Source organism: Pongo pygmaeus, chromosome 2 (assembly GCF_028885625.2).
Source record: "Pongo pygmaeus isolate AG05252 chromosome 2, NHGRI_mPonPyg2-v2.0_pri, whole genome shotgun sequence".
Taxonomy (NCBI): domain Eukaryota; kingdom Metazoa; phylum Chordata; class Mammalia; order Primates; family Hominidae; genus Pongo; species Pongo pygmaeus.
The window spans coordinates 107,283,697-107,301,790 of record NC_085930.1 but is presented as its reverse complement, the minus strand read 5'-3'; the positions used below and the strand labels follow the sequence as shown (position 1 = coordinate 107,301,790).

The following is an 18,094-nucleotide window of genomic DNA, read 5'->3' as shown; positions in this document are numbered from 1 at the left end:
CCAGAATAAGAGGCTTTACCATTATTAGACCCATCTGTAAAACAATGAAAATGCTTAGCAGGCTGCAGGTTGTTTACTGCAGGAATTGTAAATGCAAACCATTCACAGTCTTGCTCAGCTAAAGGGATGGTAAAGAAACAGTCTTTTAAATCTATGACTATTAAAGGCCAATTTTTTGGAATTATAGCAGAAGAAGGTGTTCCTGGCTGTAATGCTTCCATAGGTTGTATAACTGAATTGATGGTTCTTAAGTCAGTTAACATTCTCCATTTACCTGATTTTTTCTTAATTACAAAAACTGGAGAATTCCAAGGGGAAAACGTTGGAGCTATGTGCCCATTTTATAATTGTTCAGTAACTAATTTCTCTAAAGCCTTCAGTTTCTCTTTACTTAGTGGCCATTGTTCTATCCAAATTGGCTTATCTGTTAACCATTTAAAGGTATAGGTTCTGGAGGCTTAACAACGGCCACCATCAAAAATGATATCCTAATCTTTGGCGGGAACTTTGTCTTTCCACTTGAAGTGGTTCTTTCAAACCTTGCAAATTTTTTTCTAGTCCCATACCGGGGACATACCCCATTTCATGCATTATATGTTGACTTTGAGGGATATATAATTGTTCTGGAATGAGAACTTGTGCTCCCCACTGTTGTAATAAATCTCTCCCCCATAAATTTATAGGTACAGAAGTTATAATTGGTTGAATAGTCCCAGGTTGTCCATCAGGCCCTACACAATGCAAAATATAGCTACTTTATACTTCAGGGGCTTTACCAACTCCAACTATGTTAAATTGAGTGGGTTGAATTGGCCATGCAGACAGCCAGTGCTGTAGAGAAATGATTGAAATGTCCACTCCTGTATTTACCAAACCTTTAAGTTTCTTTCTTTGAATAGTTATTTCACAGGTAGGATGTTTGTCAGTAATTTGATTTACCCAATAAGCTGCTTTGCCTTGTTTATTTGTGCTTCCAAATCCTCCTGTTCATTTAACTTCACTTTTTCCCATTCCCACATATGGCACAATCAGGAGCTGTGCTATGCACTCTCCTGGCTCTGCTTTCCTGGGAACAGAAGTAGATGTAACAATTTCAATTTCCCCATTGTAATCTGAATCAATGACCCCTGTATGTATTTGTACCCCTTTTATATTTAAACTAGACCTTCCCAGAAGTAATCCTATCATCCCTGCTGGCAAGGGTCCACAGACTCCTGTTGGGACCTTTTGTGGGGGTTCCCTAGGCAGAAGGCTCACAGCTCTCATGCAGCATATATCTACTGCAGCACTACCAGCTGTGGTGGGGGACAGATATTGTACAGGGGTGAGGGAATGGCCTGAGCTAGAAATGCCCTGGTTTGGAATGGGGCCCGGGACGGGCCCCTCATAGCGTTTCCCAAATCAGGTTCCCATCTTTATCAAACTTAGAGTGACACTGATTAGCCCAATGTTTTCCTTTTTTACATTTTGGACATATTTCAGACTCAGCAGTTTTCTTTTTTCCCTGATCTGGTGGCCTGACTTGCTGATTTTTTTCTACATTCTTTTTTAGTATGACCATGCTTCCCACAGTTAAAACAAGCTCCAGGAAATGGAGTATTTCTTTTATCCACTCCCAGTCCTGCCACTGCCTGTGCTAGCAGAGTAGCCTTATGCAGTTACCTCTGATACCATCACAGGCCTTGATATAATCAACTAAATGTGCTTTACCTCTGATAGGTCACAGAACAGCCTGGCAATTGGGATTAGCATTGTCAAAAGCTAATAACTGCAACACTATATTCTGAGCAGCCAAATCTGCAATCACCTTTTTAAGAGACTCCTGTAACCAAGCTATAAAATCCACATATGGTTCTTTTGGTCCCTGTTTTATAGCACTAAAGGAAGGATATTTTTCTCCACTTGCAGTGATTTTTTCCCAAGCTCTAATGCACACTCCTCTAAGCTGTTCTATGGCATCATTCTTGTGACCACTTGTGCATCTAAACCAGCCCAGCCGCCAACCCCCAAAAGTTGGTCTGCAGTTATATTAATTTGAGGTTGGGCCTGGGCATTGCAAGCAGCCTGAATGGAAGCTTCATCTGCCCACCAAGTTTTAAATTGTAAAAACTGAGCAGGAGTTAGACAAGCTCAAGTAAGAGCATCCCAGTCAGTAGGAATCATCCGACTGGAAACAGCCACATTCTTTAACAGTCCCATTACAAAAGGAGAACCTGATCCATACTGATTAATAGCTTGTTTAAATTCTTTGAGTAATTTAAAAGGAAAAGGCTCAAATGTAGCTATAATATTTCCCTGTTGATCTGGGGGTTGTATTCTAACAGGGAACTGCCAAGCCTCTAAATCACCCTCTCATCTAGCTTGCTGAATTTCTGCCTGAATAGAACTAAGAGCGGTCACTCAAGGCTCTGCTCGAACAGTCACTGGGGCAACTACTTTTCACCCAGTGTCCTCCAGAAAAGAAAGATCTGGAGAGTCAGGCCACTCTTTTTCTTCAAAATAATAATGAAGGGGTACAGAAGGGTAGGGATGAACCTCTCCCTCCTTTGCTGCTTTAGCTTTAGCTGGCAAATAAACCTGCTCTGTAACCTCTTCTGTTACTTCATTATACTCTCCTTCCTCCCCATCATCAGTGTGAAAAAGTTTCAAGGTGGAACAAACCAGAGCCCATATTTGTCTCTGTTACCCTGATGCTTCCAAACTCCCCTTCTTACTCACCATGGGGATTGCTTTAAGAGTGCTTGGCTGTCCTCCAGCTAGTTCCATGATCTCCAACCATTGCTCCAGCAACCCTTTGACCTGGATTCCAGCGCCTACTATGGACACCACTTGCCAAGACCAGCTCGGTCGGGGAGGCCCTAACCTAGTGGCGCTAGAGGAATTAAAGACACACACACAGAAATATAGAGGTGTGAAGTGGGAAATCAGGGGTCTCACAGCCTTCAGAGCTGAAAGCCTCAAAGAGAGATTTACCCACATATTTATTAACAGCAAGCCAGTCATTAGCATTGTTTCTATAGATATTAGATTAACTAAAAGTATCCCTTATGGGAAATGAAGGGATGGGCCAAAATAAAGGGATGGGTTGGGCTAGTTATCTGCAGCAGGAGCATGTCCTTAAGGCACAGATGGCTCATGCTATTGTTTGTGGTTTAAGAATGCCTTTAAGCAGTGTTCTGCCCTGTGTGGGCCAGGTGTTCCTTGCCCTCATTCCAGTAAACCCACAACCTTCCAGCGTGGGCGTTGTGGCCATCATGAACATGTCACGGTGCTGCAGAGATTTTTTTATGGCCAGTTTTGGGGTCAGTTTATGGCCAGATTTTGGGGGGCCTGTTCCCAACAATCTTATACCTTGCAATTTTGCTGAATTTCCTTATTAACTTTGATAGTGTTTTTGTGGATTATTTCAGATTTTCTACATATCATGTCATCTGTGAATAAAGATAGTTTTACTTCTTTCTTCCTCATTTGGATGCCTTTTATTTCCCTTTCTTGCCTAATTTCCCTGGCTAGAACTTCCAGTATGATGTTGAATAACAGTGGTGAAATGGGCATTCTTGTCTTTTTCCTGATGTTAGAGAGAAATTTTTCAGCCTTTTACCATTGAGTATAATGTTAGCTGTGGGTTTTTTACAAATATCTTTTATCATGTTGAGGAAGTTCCTTCCTATTCCTACTTCTTGGAGTATTTTTGATATAAAGGGTATTTAATTTGTCAAATGCTTTTTCTGTGTCATTTGAGATTATCATGTGGGATTTTTTTTCCTTCATTCTATTAATGTTGATGTTACATTGGTTGATTTTTTATGTTGTACTACATTTGCATTCTTTATATAAATTTCAGTTGGTCATGGTGTGTAACCCTTTTAATATGCCATTGAATTTAGTTTGCTAGTATTTTGTTGAGAGTTTTTGCATCTATATTCATAAGCAATATCAGTCCACAGGTTTTTTGTGGTTTATTTGTCTGGCTTTGCTATAATGGTAATGCTGTCTTCTTAGAATGAATGAGGGAGTGTTTTCTCCTCTTTCATTTTTTAAACGTTTGAAAAACATTGATATTAATTTTTCTTTAAATGTTGGGTAGAACTTACCAGTGAAGCCATCTGGTTCTTAACATTTTTCTGTGTTGGGAGGTTTCTGATTACCAATTTGATCTCTTTATTTTTTACAGATCTTTTCAGATTTTCTATTTCTTCTTGAGTCAGTTTTTAGCAATTTATGTATTTTAGAAATTTGTTCATTTAATCTAGGTTATTTAATTTATCAGTGTACATTTTTTCATAGTATTATCTTATAATCTTTTAATTTTTGTAAAGTTGACAATGTCCCAACCTTACCTGATTTTAGTTATTTGTATCTTCTCTGTATTCTTTGTGTCTTCTTCTTCTGTCTTAGCATAGCTAAATGTTTGTCAACTTTGTTGATCTTTTAAAGAGTCAACTTTTGCTTTCAGCATGCATTATTTTTTAAATAGAAATATATACACCTAAGTTGCATTACAAAGGAGTTGTCCTCCACACACTTATTCTTTCCCCACCATCAGATGTTTATGGTCCCTGCAAATGTCACCATCAGTTGGGCTCAACTCCAATCAGCCATGGTAGGTCAGGGTCCATCTCACTGTCTCCATCATTCATGCCCACCCAGGGTGAGTCTAATCATGTTCACCAATCAGAACCTCTGCCACATCAGCTCTGTGAGTTTCCTCTCATGCCATCTCTACCAACAATGAGCACAGTCTGGGTTTCCTGATGTTTTCTATAGCATGGTGCCCCTCCCTGGGACACCTCAGAAGCCACAATGATATTCATTACATTTCTTCCTGCAAGTACTCCCTCTATTGCTCCTTCTACTCACCAAGCTTAGTGTCAGGGAATATGCTGGTGGGGAGTATGAATCTTAGCTTCTCACTCCAAGACTTGGCTCCCAACCTGCTGTTGCCAAGTCTTGGGGACATCTATAAATGCCTTCTAAATACCTGCCTTGGCCTATCCCCAGCCACCAATTCCTCCCTAAAACAGGCTACCTCTGAGGCATCTATACTGAGATCTTAATCACAGAGGCATTTAAAACATCTAGGCTACAAAAGAATTCCTATTATAGGGTTCAAATGAATTTTCTTCAGTCACTTGAGAGAGCTTTTTAGCAAGTACATGTATTAAAGATTCTGATTTCCCCTTTTCTCTCCTACAGTTTGTTTGGCCTAAAGGTATGGCATCTAATCTTCTGCACTTACACTCTAAGTCAAAATTACCATTTTGTTCTTTTAATTTCTATTTCTAATCATACATTCTTGTCTATTCCTGGTTCATCTGGAGACAAAGTTGAACTTAGAAGATGGAGGAGAAATTCTTGTCTGCCCTCTGCTAGTTGACACTTCCTTTCTGAGAATCATTTGCAGTTGCTGGGCTTTCTTGCTGTGACTCTATGCCCTGTTGTGTTACTTTTTCATTTGTGACAAAAACAGTGGAAATAGTTTGCTTCATTTTTATTATGAAGACTTGACCAGGATAGATAGGAACATGATTACTGCTTTTTCTGTGGGCATCACATTGGTCCAGATCATGTTTAACCAGAATTGAAGATGTAAAATCCTAGAACTCACTAATCTATTTTAGTAGGGCACAGGAAGCATGCAAACCATAAAAACCGCAATGAACCAAAAGCATTTGTGTTGACGATAGGCAAGAATTTCTCTATTTTCTAAAGGCACTAACTGAACAAATCCATTGCCCATTACTTAGGAAATTGCTAAGGGCATCGTTAAAGTACCTCAGGCTGTTGAAAAACCTTTTCTGTCTTCTGCCCCAACACCAATTCTCTCTAGCTATGCTTTCTCTCACATGTTCTTGCCATCCATGGAGTGGCAGAGAGGTTCTGAGTACAAATCTGACTTTCAGTTTCAATGGCCTAATCCCCAACTCAACTGCTGACCTTGAGTGTAAAAATAAACAAGATCTTAAACATCTTAGGGCCAGCATTCTGGGTCTTCTTTTGTCATTTGGGGAGCATAAACTATTCTCATTTCATTGGCTTGCAGAAGAATTGAGCTTCTCCTCTTCCTTGCCCCATGTCACCTTGAGGTGACCACAGCCCTGTCTTCTGTGTAATCCTGCTTGGTCAGCAGGCACATCAGAGCTCAGTGGCTTGTGACGTACTTTCCCTCAAGCCTGCTCGAAGGGCCATACTCATCATTGAGACTGGGAACCTTAGAAACCATGAACCCAGTGCCAATGGGTAGATACAGAATTCTCAAACTCATGAAAAAACATCTCTTTTAACTCTCTCCACGTGCATAAAGAATTCTAAGATGTACTTATCAAGATTCCAATTTTCTAACTATCTATTAATATATGGACGAGGTAAGAAGAAAGTTGCAAGAAAAAAATCTGTTTGACTTGATGGTTGTGTGGTTTTTTGCCATGCTCCCCCTGATCCACTCTGACTCCCAGGATGCTGATTTTAGGAGCTATGTTGCCTAGACTGTTCATTGTTCCCTCTTCCCATCTGGTTCAGTCACTGGGAAGCACCTGTAGAAGGTCAGAGTGGGAGAAGGAGGTTAGGATACTTTCTGCCCCTGCTGTCCTACTGCTTTGCTGAACTTCTAGCAGTGGCTGAGCCATCAACCTGCAATTCTCAACTCCAGCTCTCAGTAGCGCTCAAGTGGTATTGTTTATTCTTTTGATCCTTCTAGCTGTTAAGGAAGAAAAAAATAATTGTTTCCTCCATGCTCATAAGTTCTTGGAATGGACCCCTGTAACAAAAGACAGATTAACAAGAGAAAAGTTTATTAACATACATATTTTATACATACATAGGAGCTATCCAAGGAATGAATAATACTCAAAAAGGTGACTTTGAATTCCAGCTCATATAGCATCTTCAACGAAGTTCCGTGATGTTTTAGAGATATGACAAGACAAAGAAAATGAACTTTGACCTTTATGGACAGCGACTTGTAGGAAGGCAAAAGGAATAAATGGAGATAAAGGCTGGTTAGTAACACTTGTTAATGAAGATTCCTCTGGTGCCATCTCCAGGTCCACAAGGATTTAAAGTTGTCTTCAGTGGTGAACTTTTGTTCACCCTGGCAGAAGGTGTGGAGGGGAGTGCAGATCCATTTTGTCTTTGTAAGTCTATATCCTGCTTTTAGACAAATAAAGGGAGGGAAAAGAACTTTCCTTCATCTGCTTCTTCTTAATTGCCTTCAGCTCAACAATCCTTATGCAAAAGAGGTACATTTTAGGGTGTCAAATTCTGGTCTCCCACAAAGCATAGGGATGACAGACCACCTCACCATCCCTGTTGCTTCTCTTAAGCCTGCTCACCCCTCCAAAAATATTTTCATTCTATACTGTCTCTTCAAAATCTCAGCCAAGGGTGCCCTCTGATATCCTGCCCTCTGTGTCAGTATAAGCCAAAGATTTGAATCCTGGCTCTGCAACTATCTACCTCTGTGCCTCTCCTTGTTTATGAAATTACAGGCCTGGAGACAAAGATCACAATGTGAAGACAAAATTGTAGAGCGGTCCTAATCAGCCAGAGCAAAATTTCTGGCTGTTGCTCTTCCCCATCCTGGGTTGAATCATAGGAACTGGTGGCAAGATGCCAGGGTCAGGAGACTCCAGAAGTGGCAGCAAGCTCAGTGTTACCGGGTCAGGGATGACCTGTCTTATTATTGAAATCTCAGAGGTATACTCCAATTCCTGCCCAGAGACACATTGAGAGACAACTGGGGAACTTGCTATGTTCCTGAACAGGCAATGAGCTGTCTTCCAAGAAAAAACCTGAGACCCTTCAAGTCTCAGCTCTTACTTAGCGCATGTACCAGGTCTTACACAGGACACATGGTTACAAGTGACTGAAATCTGGGCTGGGTGTGGGAGCTCACACCTGTAATCCCAGCCCTTCGAGGCTGAGACGGGCAGATTGCCTGAGCCCAGGAGTTCCAGACCAGCCCGGGCAACGTGACAAAACCCCGTCTCTACAAAAAATAGTCAGGCATGGTGGCATGCACCTGTAGTCTCAGTTACTTGGGAGGCTGAGATGAGAGGATTGCTTGAGGTTGAGACTGCAGTGAAGCATGATCATGCCACCGCACTCCGGCCTAGGCAACAGAGCGAGATCTTGTCACAAAAGAAAGCAAAAACACAACACAATACAACAACAACAAAAACAAAAAAGCCAACTTCTTGAAATCTGGAAAGGACACCTGGACTGCACTGAGCATTTGATTGTTGTTGGCTCTAGCAGTGGATGCATCCTTCAACCTCTGGCACTCCGCAGGGCTCAGACTATTCTGTTCTGTTTGTTACCTGTGGAGTGCCTGCCAGACCCTGCTCTAGCTGCTTTAGATCCATTTACCCTCATAGACCCCCAGTCTTGTTATTCATATTTCATATTTGGGAAATGGAAACTTAGAAACTTGCCAAGTCCACAGCATGAGATCCTGCCTCCAGTGTCTGCTGGATTCCAGAAAGTGCCAGGGGCCAACTTAGATGACACCATGTTCTGTACAATCTTAGGAATGCTCCTAGTATGATGTCCCCATTGCAGAATTTACATTTTCTTTTAACAAAACGTCTTTCCAAGGAGGAGCATTTAAAATAACTGAGGTTCTTCTTGCTAAGGACGTTCCTGACACAAGAGATAATTTAGCATTTCCTTTTCATTAGAAAGTTTGAAATCCTGTAATTTGTGACAATGTGGATGAACCTGGAGGATATTAGGTTAAGTGAAATAAGCTACACACAGATAGACAAATACCACGTGATCTCACTCTTATGTGGAATTTTTTTAAAAATAAATTGCTTAGCCGGGCATGATGGCACACACCTGTAATCCCAGCTACTCAGGAGGCTGAGGTGGGAGGATGGCTTGAGCTCGGAAGGTGGAGGTTGCAGTGAGCTGAGACTGTGCCACTGCACTCCAGTCTGGGTGACAGAATGAAACCCCATCTCAAAAAAAAATTTGCTATCTTAGAAACAGACAGTAGAGCAGTGGTTACCAGAGACTGGAGAGGAAAGAGGGGAGGTGAGAATGGGCAGCAGTTGATCAACGGGTACAAAGTGACCACAAGATAGGAGAAACAAGTGCTGGTGCTCTGCTCCACAGTAGGGTGACGGTAGTTAATAATGAATTCTATATATCTAAATAGCTAGAAGAGAGGATTTTCAATATCATTATTATTTCAAAAGAAATGCTAAATGTTTCAGAGGATAATATGTAATTACACTGATTTGATCATTACACAATGTATACATGTAGCAAAACATCACATTGTGTCCCATAAATATATACAATTATTATGTGAATTAAATTTAAAAAAATTTTGAAGTGTTATCTAAATGAAATTTCTAACCAGATTCTAAATCCATGATACCACTGAAACCAGCACACATGATCACAGTAAAACCTCATTATATTTCCTCCACTATCACCAACACCCTTTATTCTCTGGAAAATGAAACATTCTGTTGTGCTCATATCATGCAAATTATCACTAGTAGGAGAGCAGAGAGTGGAAGTGTTCCAGGTATAAAGACCCACAAGATAAAGAAGCTCAGAGTCGTTAGAAACGGGAGCAGATGTACAGGGTTTGCCTGACTCACACTCAAGGTTGCATAAGCAAGATTTCAAAATTAATCCTATTCTGGAGACCTCAACCCAATGTACAATGTTCCTGACTGGAAAAGAAGAACTATATTTTTCTGATTTTTTTTTTCAAATCTTTACCATTAGTTGCCCTGTATCTCCGCCTTCTCTTTCTGCAGGAAACTTTATTTCCTACTTCTGCATTCCAAGTTTGTACCTCTAGATCTGTTTGGTTCAGTTGCTGAGAAGCCTGACATACCAGGACTGCCTGAGGCAAGCCACAAGCTGGTGAGTTGTGGGCATTTTTTCCATTACTTTTTGATTCATAGGCTCAACGCATCTCAAAGCTGGAAACGCTGGGTCTGGTACACCCTGGGGAACTGCAAAGCCTGTGCACTTGGGGGGAATGATCAAGATGAGAGGCAGGGGTGGGGGTGGTATGTGCACCAGGAGATGTTAGAGAAACCCTGAGGAAGAGCAGGGTGCAGCAGGTGATGGTGGAGAGTGGGCAGCAAGCAAGGCCAGGACAGCCACTCTGCTCAGTCACCTGTCCACACACCCAGGGGCTCACTCTGCCCCTCTGAGCACCCAAGGATGTTAAAGAGCTGGAACTGTTCATCTAAATATGGGACCATCCAAGCTCTGAACCAAAATGTGTCCCTTGCCTCAACTCAGGAGATCCACAGAGGCAGAAGTGAGGAATTTATTTTCTGAAAGATAGATTTCTATCAGTTCTGGGTGACATGTCCTGACACTTGAAATGACACCTAGGACAGCACATTTCAGGCATCTAACTCATTGTTCACTGTAGTAGAAGCTACATGCTAGCCAGTTGTAAAAATGAAATTAAGTAATGTGTGCACAGCATTTAACATAGCACCTGAGCTTCAGGAGCACTCAATTAATGACCACAGTTGTGATTCTTTAGGCAGATGCATTTTTTTCTGACTTTGATCAGAGGTCTTATTTAGTTTCTCCAGATTTCAAGAATCTGGCTCAGTGATATGAAATACAAGACTTGTGAAAAGTGTCAATTGCAAGAGAAATGGAAGGATAAGGTATACAGGTGGGTGGAAAAGAAATTCACAGTCACTGCCAGAAAAAAAAATTCTTGAGAATCAAATCTTGATGATGTTAGGGCTTATAGTTCTTATTATAAAGAGTTTTATGTACTCATTCAGTGAACATTTATTGGTGCCTCCTTTAGCCAGGTACTATCATAAGAGCTGGAAATAGAAGCATAATCCAGTCCTTGATCTTGAGGAACATGCTGTGTGTAGCAGATAACATAATAAGTGCTTATCTAGATGCATGCAGTGTTATGTGATAAGAGTAATATGACAGAGGATACAGATTAGGCTTCACAGAGAAGGGGGATTTGAGCAGGAGGTATTAAAGGGTGAATAGGGGCTCACCAACCATTTTGGGCAGAGGGGCAAGGACCTGCAAAACCACTGAAGCATGAAGGAAATGGTGAGTTTAGGGGAAATGAAGAGAAGATGGCTGTGGCTGAAGCACAGAATTTGGGATTGGAGAAGGGACTGGAGGTAAGGCTGAGAAGAGGCAAACTCAGAAAAGATGTTGTGCTGGGCAGTCTGGACATTATCTTTGAAGCCCACCACATATAAGTCATAGGGCTACTGGAGGTTTTAAGCTAAGAGTGTCTATTCAATTTCAACTTAAGAGAAGATAGGTTGAGAGGGAACATGGCTTGAGATGAGCCATGAGCAAAGGAAAGACTACAACAAAGCCAGGAGTGAGGAGTATAAGAAGCAAGAAAGTGGCAGTTGAAAGCAGTGCAGAGGGGATGAATCTGAGAGGCATCTATGAGGTGGAACTCAAATGACATGATAATAATACAGGGCATTTCTCTGTGTCAGATGCTGTCCTAGGTCCTTACTCCATTGATCTTCACAGCAACTCAGCATAGTTAATATTTTATACGTAAAGAAATTGGCACTTGAAGGAGTAATTGGCCCCAGATTACACTGCCTATAAGGATTCGAATCCAGGTTTGTTTGGCTCCAAAAGCTGGCTCCTAATTTTCAAAAGGAGAGGGGACCCAGGGCAATGCCCAATTTTACTTCTTAGGCAATGGAGGAATCTACAAGCGGGAGGAGTTTTCAGGGGTGCCCCATTTGGGATGGGTTGAATTTGAGGTCCCTGCATGATACCCACTTTGCTCACTTCAGTGCCTAAAACTGAGTATGGTTCGTAGTAGGTGTTCAATAAGTGTTGATGCAGTGAATACATGCATGGGGAGATATGCAGCAGGCAATGGGAAATTCAACTCTGAGGCTTAGGAGAAAGCTGGAGCTTGAAGACAGAGCTTTAGAAAACAGTAGCATAAAAGGGAGGAGGAACCATGAGGTTAGACAATATGATTCAGGAAGAACTTTGTAGCAAGGATAAAGAGGCAAAAAATTAAAGAGGTGAGAGCTAAGTGTGGTGCCTGGGGAATCTTAAGGTGTGGGCATGGGGAGGAGATGCCAGCGAAGAACATGAATAAAAAGTGGTCGCACAGCCCCTCCCATCTGGAAGGCAGAAAGAATTGTAAATGGAGGAAGTTAGCAGAAGGATCAAATGCTCGAAGAGGGTGGAATTGGAATAAAACCAGGGCATTTGAAAAATTGGGTTGTCACTGCAATCTTAACAAGAGAAGTTTTGGCAGGATGATGGAAGCAGAAAGTTGAGAGAATCATCAGTTAGAACGTTTTTGACTTCAGAGAACAGAAAATGCAGTTCATAATGGCTTTAAAACGGGCTTGTTTTTCTCCCAGCAATTTGAGAGGCCAAGGCAGGTGCATCAGGAGGTCAAGAGATCGAGACCATCCTGGCCAACATGGTGAAACCCCCATCTCTACTAAAAATACAAAAATTAGCAGGGCATGGTGGTGCGCGCCTATAGTCCCAGCTACTTAGGAGGCTGAGGCAGGAGAATCGCTTGAACCCGGGAGGTGGAGGTTGCAGTGAGCTGAGATCATGGCCACTGCACTACAGCCTGGAGACACATCGAGACTCCATCTCAAAAAAAAAAAAAAAGAAAAAGAAAAAGAAGGCAAAAGATGAGTAGTTCAAGGTGGGTTTAGGACTCAGTGATATTAGGATTCCGCCTGGCTTCTCATGGTTCTCTGGGTCTTCCATTCATGGCACCATGCCCTCACTAGGCATGCTGCCAGAGCAGGAGGGGCAGGTGGAGGGTTCTCTTGTGTCTGTCTTATCAGGGAAGAAGACCTTTCTCAGAAGACCCCAGCAGACTCCCTTTTCATATTATGGTCCAGAAATGAGTCACAGACCTATGCACCACCTGCAAAGGAGCCAGAGAAAACAAATGCCCAGCGCTTTTAGCCTGAAAATGAGAATTGGGCTTGCTGGGGAAGACAAAGGGTGTTGGGAAATGGCTGTTGGGTAAATCATTGATGTCTGCTACTAGGAATGAAAGGCAAATCAGGAACTGGCAGACATACTTTCAGGGAGATGGCTGCAAAGGAGAGGCCAAAGACTGGGAAGTTGCTTACGTGGTGCCAGACTATTTGGAAAATCATGGATTGTGGTGTTTGTGTTGTGTGGTCATCATTTTGTTCTTTGTTTACAGAACAGAGAAAGTGGATTGAACAAGGACACATTTCCCCAGTACATCCACAACATGCTGTCCACATCTCGTTCTCGGTTTATCAGAAATACCAACGAGAGCAGTGAAGAAGTCACCACCTTTTTTGATTATGATTACGGTGCTCCCTGTCATAAATTTGACGTGAAGCAAATCGGGGCCCAACTCCTGCCTCCGCTCTACTCGCTGGTGTTCATCTTTGGTTTTGTGGGCAACATGCTGGTCGTCCTCATCTTAATAAACTGCAAAAAGCTGAAGTGCTTGACTGACATTTACCTGCTCAACCTGGCCATCTCTGATCTGCTTTTTCTTATTACTCTCCCATTGTGGGCTCACTCTGCTGCAAATGAGTGGGTCTTTGGGAATGTAATGTGCAAATTATTCACAGGGCTGTATCACATCGGTTATTTTGGCGGAATCTTCTTCATCATCCTCCTGACAATTGATAGATACCTGGCTATTGTCCATGCTGTGTTTGCTTTAAAAGCCAGGACGGTCACCTTTGGGGTGGTGACAAGTGTGATCACCTGGTTGGTGGCTGTGTTTGCTTCTGTCCCAGGAATCATCTTTACTAAATGCCAGGAAGAAGATTCTGTTTATGTCTGTGGCCCTTATTTTCCACGAGGATGGAATAATTTCCACACAATAATGAGGAACATTTTGGGACTGGTCCTGCCGCTGCTCATCATGGTCATCTGCTACTCGGGAATCCTGAAAACCCTACTTCGGTGTCGAAATGAGAAGAAGAGGCACAGGGCAGTGAGGGTCATCTTCACCATCATGATTGTTTACTTTCTCTTCTGGACTCCCTATAACATTGTGATTCTCCTGAACACCTTCCAGGAATTCTTCGGCCTGAGTAACTGTGAAAGCACCAGTCAACTGGACCAAGCCACGCAGGTGACAGAGACTCTTGGGATGACACACTGCTGCATCAATCCCATCATCTATGCCTTCGTTGGGGAGAAGTTCAGAAGGTATCTCTCGGTGTTCTTCCGAAAGCACATCACCAAGCGCTTCTGCAAACAATGTCCAGTTTTCTACAGGGAGACAGTGGATGGAGTGACTTCAACAAACACGCCTTCCACTGGGGAGCAGGAAGTCTCGGCTGGTTTATAAAATGAGGAGCAGTTTGACTGTTGTTTATAAAGAGAGATAACAATCTGTATATAACAACAAACTTCAAGGGTTTGTTGAACAATAGAAACCTGTAAAGCAGGTGCCCAGGAACCTCAGGGCTGTGTGTAGTAATACAGACTGTGTCACTCAATGCATATCCAACATGTACTCAGGGAATAATCTAGAAAAACTGTGGGTAGAGACTTTGACTCTCCAGAAAGCTCATCGCAGCTCCTGGAAAATGCCTCATTACCTTGTGCTAATCCTCTTTTTCTAGTCTTCATAATTTCTTCACTCAATCTCTGATTCTGTCAATGTCTTGAAATCAAGGGCCAGCTGGAGGTGAAGAAGAGAATGTGACAGGCACAGATGAATGGGAGTGAGGGATAGTGGGGTCAGGGCTGAGAGGAGAAGGAGGGAGACATGAGCATGGCTGAGCCTGGACAAAGACAAAGGTGAGCAAAGGGCTCACGCATTCAGCCAGGAGATGATACTGGTCCTTAGCCCCATCTGCCACCTGTATTTAACGTTGAAGGCTTCACCAGGTCAGGGAGAGTTTGGGAACTGCAATAACCTGGGAGTTTTGGTGGAGTCCGATGATTCTCTTTTGCATAAGTGCATGACACATTTTTGCTTTATTACAGTTTGTCTATGGCCACCATGCACCCTACATTTGAAATCTATGAAATATCATGCTCCATTGTTCAGATGCTTCTTAGGCCACATCCCCCTGTCTAAAAATTCAGAAAATTTTTGTTTATAAAAGATGCATTATCTATGATATGCTAATATATGTATATGCCATATATATATATAGGCCCCTTCTTGATCTCTCCAGGAGGTAGTGATTAAGAGAAGGGGGTGGAGAATGATGAGTTCCTTCACCAGGAGCAAAGGACGGGGATCTTGTGGAACCACTGCAGAACTATTTCCAGAATCAACTAAGTGGAGAGCCAGGAAGGCTGCATCAGAACCCATTAAAGCTTCTTGTCTGGATCTGAGCTGGTTTGTTTTGTGGTTGCTTTTCCCTACCTTGCCACTCCCCTTGCTCTTCTCTGTTTCCCCACAGCCTTTTTCACATAGCCCTTGGCTGTAGGATTGCCCCACTCCAAAAACCAGTGTGTGGAGGTCCAGGAGTGAGACCAGGAAAGAATGTGAAAGAAACTACACAAGGACTCCTTGATGGTTGTGGAAAAGGAAAGTCAATTGGCAGAGCCCCTGATGCCAGTCTTCAGGGCAGAGAAGGAGCCTAGAGACAGAAATGACAGATCTCTGCTTTGGAAACCACACGTCTGGCCTCACAGATGTGTGATTCACAGTGTGAATCTTGGTGTCTACGTTACCAGGCAGGAAGGCTGAGAGGAGAGAGACTCCAGCTGGATTGGAAAACAGTATTTTCCAAACTACTTTCCAGTTCCTCATTTTTGGATACAGGCATAGAGTTCAGACTTTTTTTAAATAGTAACAATAAAATTAAAGCTGAAAACTGCAACTTGTAAATGTGGTAAAGTGTTAGTTTGAGTTACTATCATGTCAAGCGTGAAAATGCTGTATTAGTCACAGAGATAATTCTAGCTTTGAGCTTAAGAATTTGGAGCAGGTGGTATGTTTGGGAGACTGCTGAGTCAACCCAATAGTTGTTGATTGGCAAGAGTTGGAAGTGTGTGATCTGTGGGCGCATTAGCCTACGTGGATGCAGCATCTAAGTAATGATGTCATTCGAATCACAGTATATGCTCCATCGCTGTCATCCCAGCTGGATCTCCATTCTCTCAGACTTGCTGCCAAAAGCCTTTTGTGTTTTGTTTTGTATCATTATGAAGTCATGCGTTTAATCACATTTGAGTGTTTCAGTGCTTCGCAGATGTCCTTGTTGATGCTCATATTGTTCCCTATTTGGCCAGTGGGAACTCCTAAATCAAGTTGGCTTCTAATCAAAGCTTTTAAACCCTATTGGTAAAGAATGGAAGGTGGAGAAGCTCCCTGAAGTAAGCAAAGACTTTCCTCTTAGTCGAGCCAAGTTAAGAATGTTCTTATGTTGCCCAGTGTGTTTTTGATCTGATGCAAGCAAGAAACACTGGGCTTCTAGAACCAGGCAACTTGGGAACTAGACTCCCAAGCTGGACTATGGCTCTACTTTCAGGCCACATGGCTAAAGAAGGTTTCAGAAAGAAGTGGGGACAGAGCAGAACTTTCACCTTCATATATTTGTATTATCCTAATGAATGCACAAAATGTTAATTTGATGGTGATGAAATGTAAATACTGCTTTTAAAAACTATGATTTGGAAAATAAATCAATGCTATAACTATGTTGATAAAAGATTTAAAAACAACTGGCTGTTTTTTTACACTGTGGTGTGGAAGATTGTGTTTTGTTCACAACTTTTCACTTCTTCCCCTGTGTGATTACACACACCTGCCCTTGTGGTGTGACTTGCAGTGCACCCTACAGGCCACACACCCCATGCCCTCCACCACTGGCTCTGCTGCTGGAATGTGAGCAGAAGAGACATCTGCCTCATCCAAGCAGAGCCTCTTGCTCAGCCACAGGAAGGCCCATTCCAGATCACACCCCTCAGCCCGTGCACCCTGGCGAATGAGAAGACAGAGGGAGCTGCAGCCACATATAACATGAGCAAGAAGTCTGTGTTTGCTGTGATAAGCCACTGAGTTTTAGGGGTTGTTGTTAAGAAGCACAAAAACCGATTAAGACATGTGTTATATAGTGACTTCATATATAGAATCTGGAAAACTATCCATTTACTTTCCATCATGGAATTCAACATGACAAGCACCCCGGAGGGTATACCTATGCCAGACTGGGTTGGAAACAGAAAGACAGATGTTAATGCCAGTGTCCTTTAGACCTCCAAGTCCAGGGCCAACTGCGGAGTGGGAGGGGTAGAGAAGGTCCTGTGCACAGTCACAGTGCGCTGTGCAGAGCAGGAACAGAGGCATCTGTGAAAAGTGCTGAGAGCCTGGAGGACAGAGTGACTAATGCAATGACAGTCTTGCATCATAGGAATAACAGCCACAGCAGGATTTTATTGCTGCCAAAGAAACTGCCATTTAAAAATTGGCAGCCATCTGGGAGGCTGAGGCAGGAGAATGGCATGAACCCAGGAGGCGGAGCTTGCAGTGAGCCGAGATCGGGCCACTGCACTCCAGCCTGGGCAACAGAGCCAGACTCCATCTCAAAAAAAAAAAAAAAAAATTGCCAGCCATCTCTCTTTCTAAAGTGGAATCCTCAAGTCTCCTTTATTCTGGGGACATTTGAGTAGGCTGTTCGAGTTAAGCAGGTGGAAGGTGGAAGGTCATCATTCTGAGGGATGAGTGTCTGAAGACTTTTTGGTAAGGAAGAGTATTGACATAGCCCACCCCATGCCATCCCCCTTGATCTGTGATATCCCCAGCAGTTGGGGAGGTTGGAGCATTTTGCAAAGAGGCCCCAAAGCCTCCAGAAATAAACCTTCAAGAGCCCATCCTTCCTTCCTCTTTTGTTTTTGCTCATTATGAAAACTTCCCTGACAAATTGAAAAGGCCTCAGGTGAGATTAGCCCGCAGGAAAAACCACCAAGGGCCACCCAGAGGGGCCACACTGTGACAGAAGAGGAGTATGGGCTGGTGAGCTGACTTCTGGAAGACAGTGCATGAATTGAGGGGAAGAGATTGGTTCCAGGCATGGGAGAAATGAGGCTGGAAATTTTTTCAGACATTGCCACTTCGGCACTCTGTGTGTGTGTGTGTGTGTGTGTGTGTGTATGT

The 18,094-nt window shown here is 42.7% G+C and overlaps 1 protein-coding gene across 1 annotated transcript; it reads left to right on the top strand.

Moving 5' to 3' along the window:
• Nucleotides 1–9,772: 9,772 nt before the first annotated feature.
• Nucleotides 9,773–15,666, top strand: CCR2 (C-C motif chemokine receptor 2). The gene is made up of 3 exons (XM_054483341.1): nt 9,773–9,885; nt 13,193–14,184; nt 15,396–15,666. Exons 2-3 carry the CDS (start codon nt 13,244–13,246, stop codon nt 15,577–15,579), a joined length of 1,125 nt encoding a protein of 374 aa, XP_054339316.1. The 5' UTR covers nt 9,773–9,885; nt 13,193–13,243; the 3' UTR covers nt 15,580–15,666.
• The last annotated feature ends 2,428 nt before the right edge of the window (nt 15,667–18,094 follow it).

Excerpts from the sequence above, each read along its gene's own strand:
- CCR2 (XM_054483341.1), top strand. The coding sequence starts at position 13,244 with ATGCTGTCCACATCTCGTTCTCGGTTTATCAGAAATACCAACGAGAGC. Across the intron at positions 14,185-15,395 it reads GTTGGGGAGAAGTTCAGAAG|CCTTTTTCACATAGCCCTTG; the intron begins GTATCTCTCGGT and ends GTTTCCCCACAG.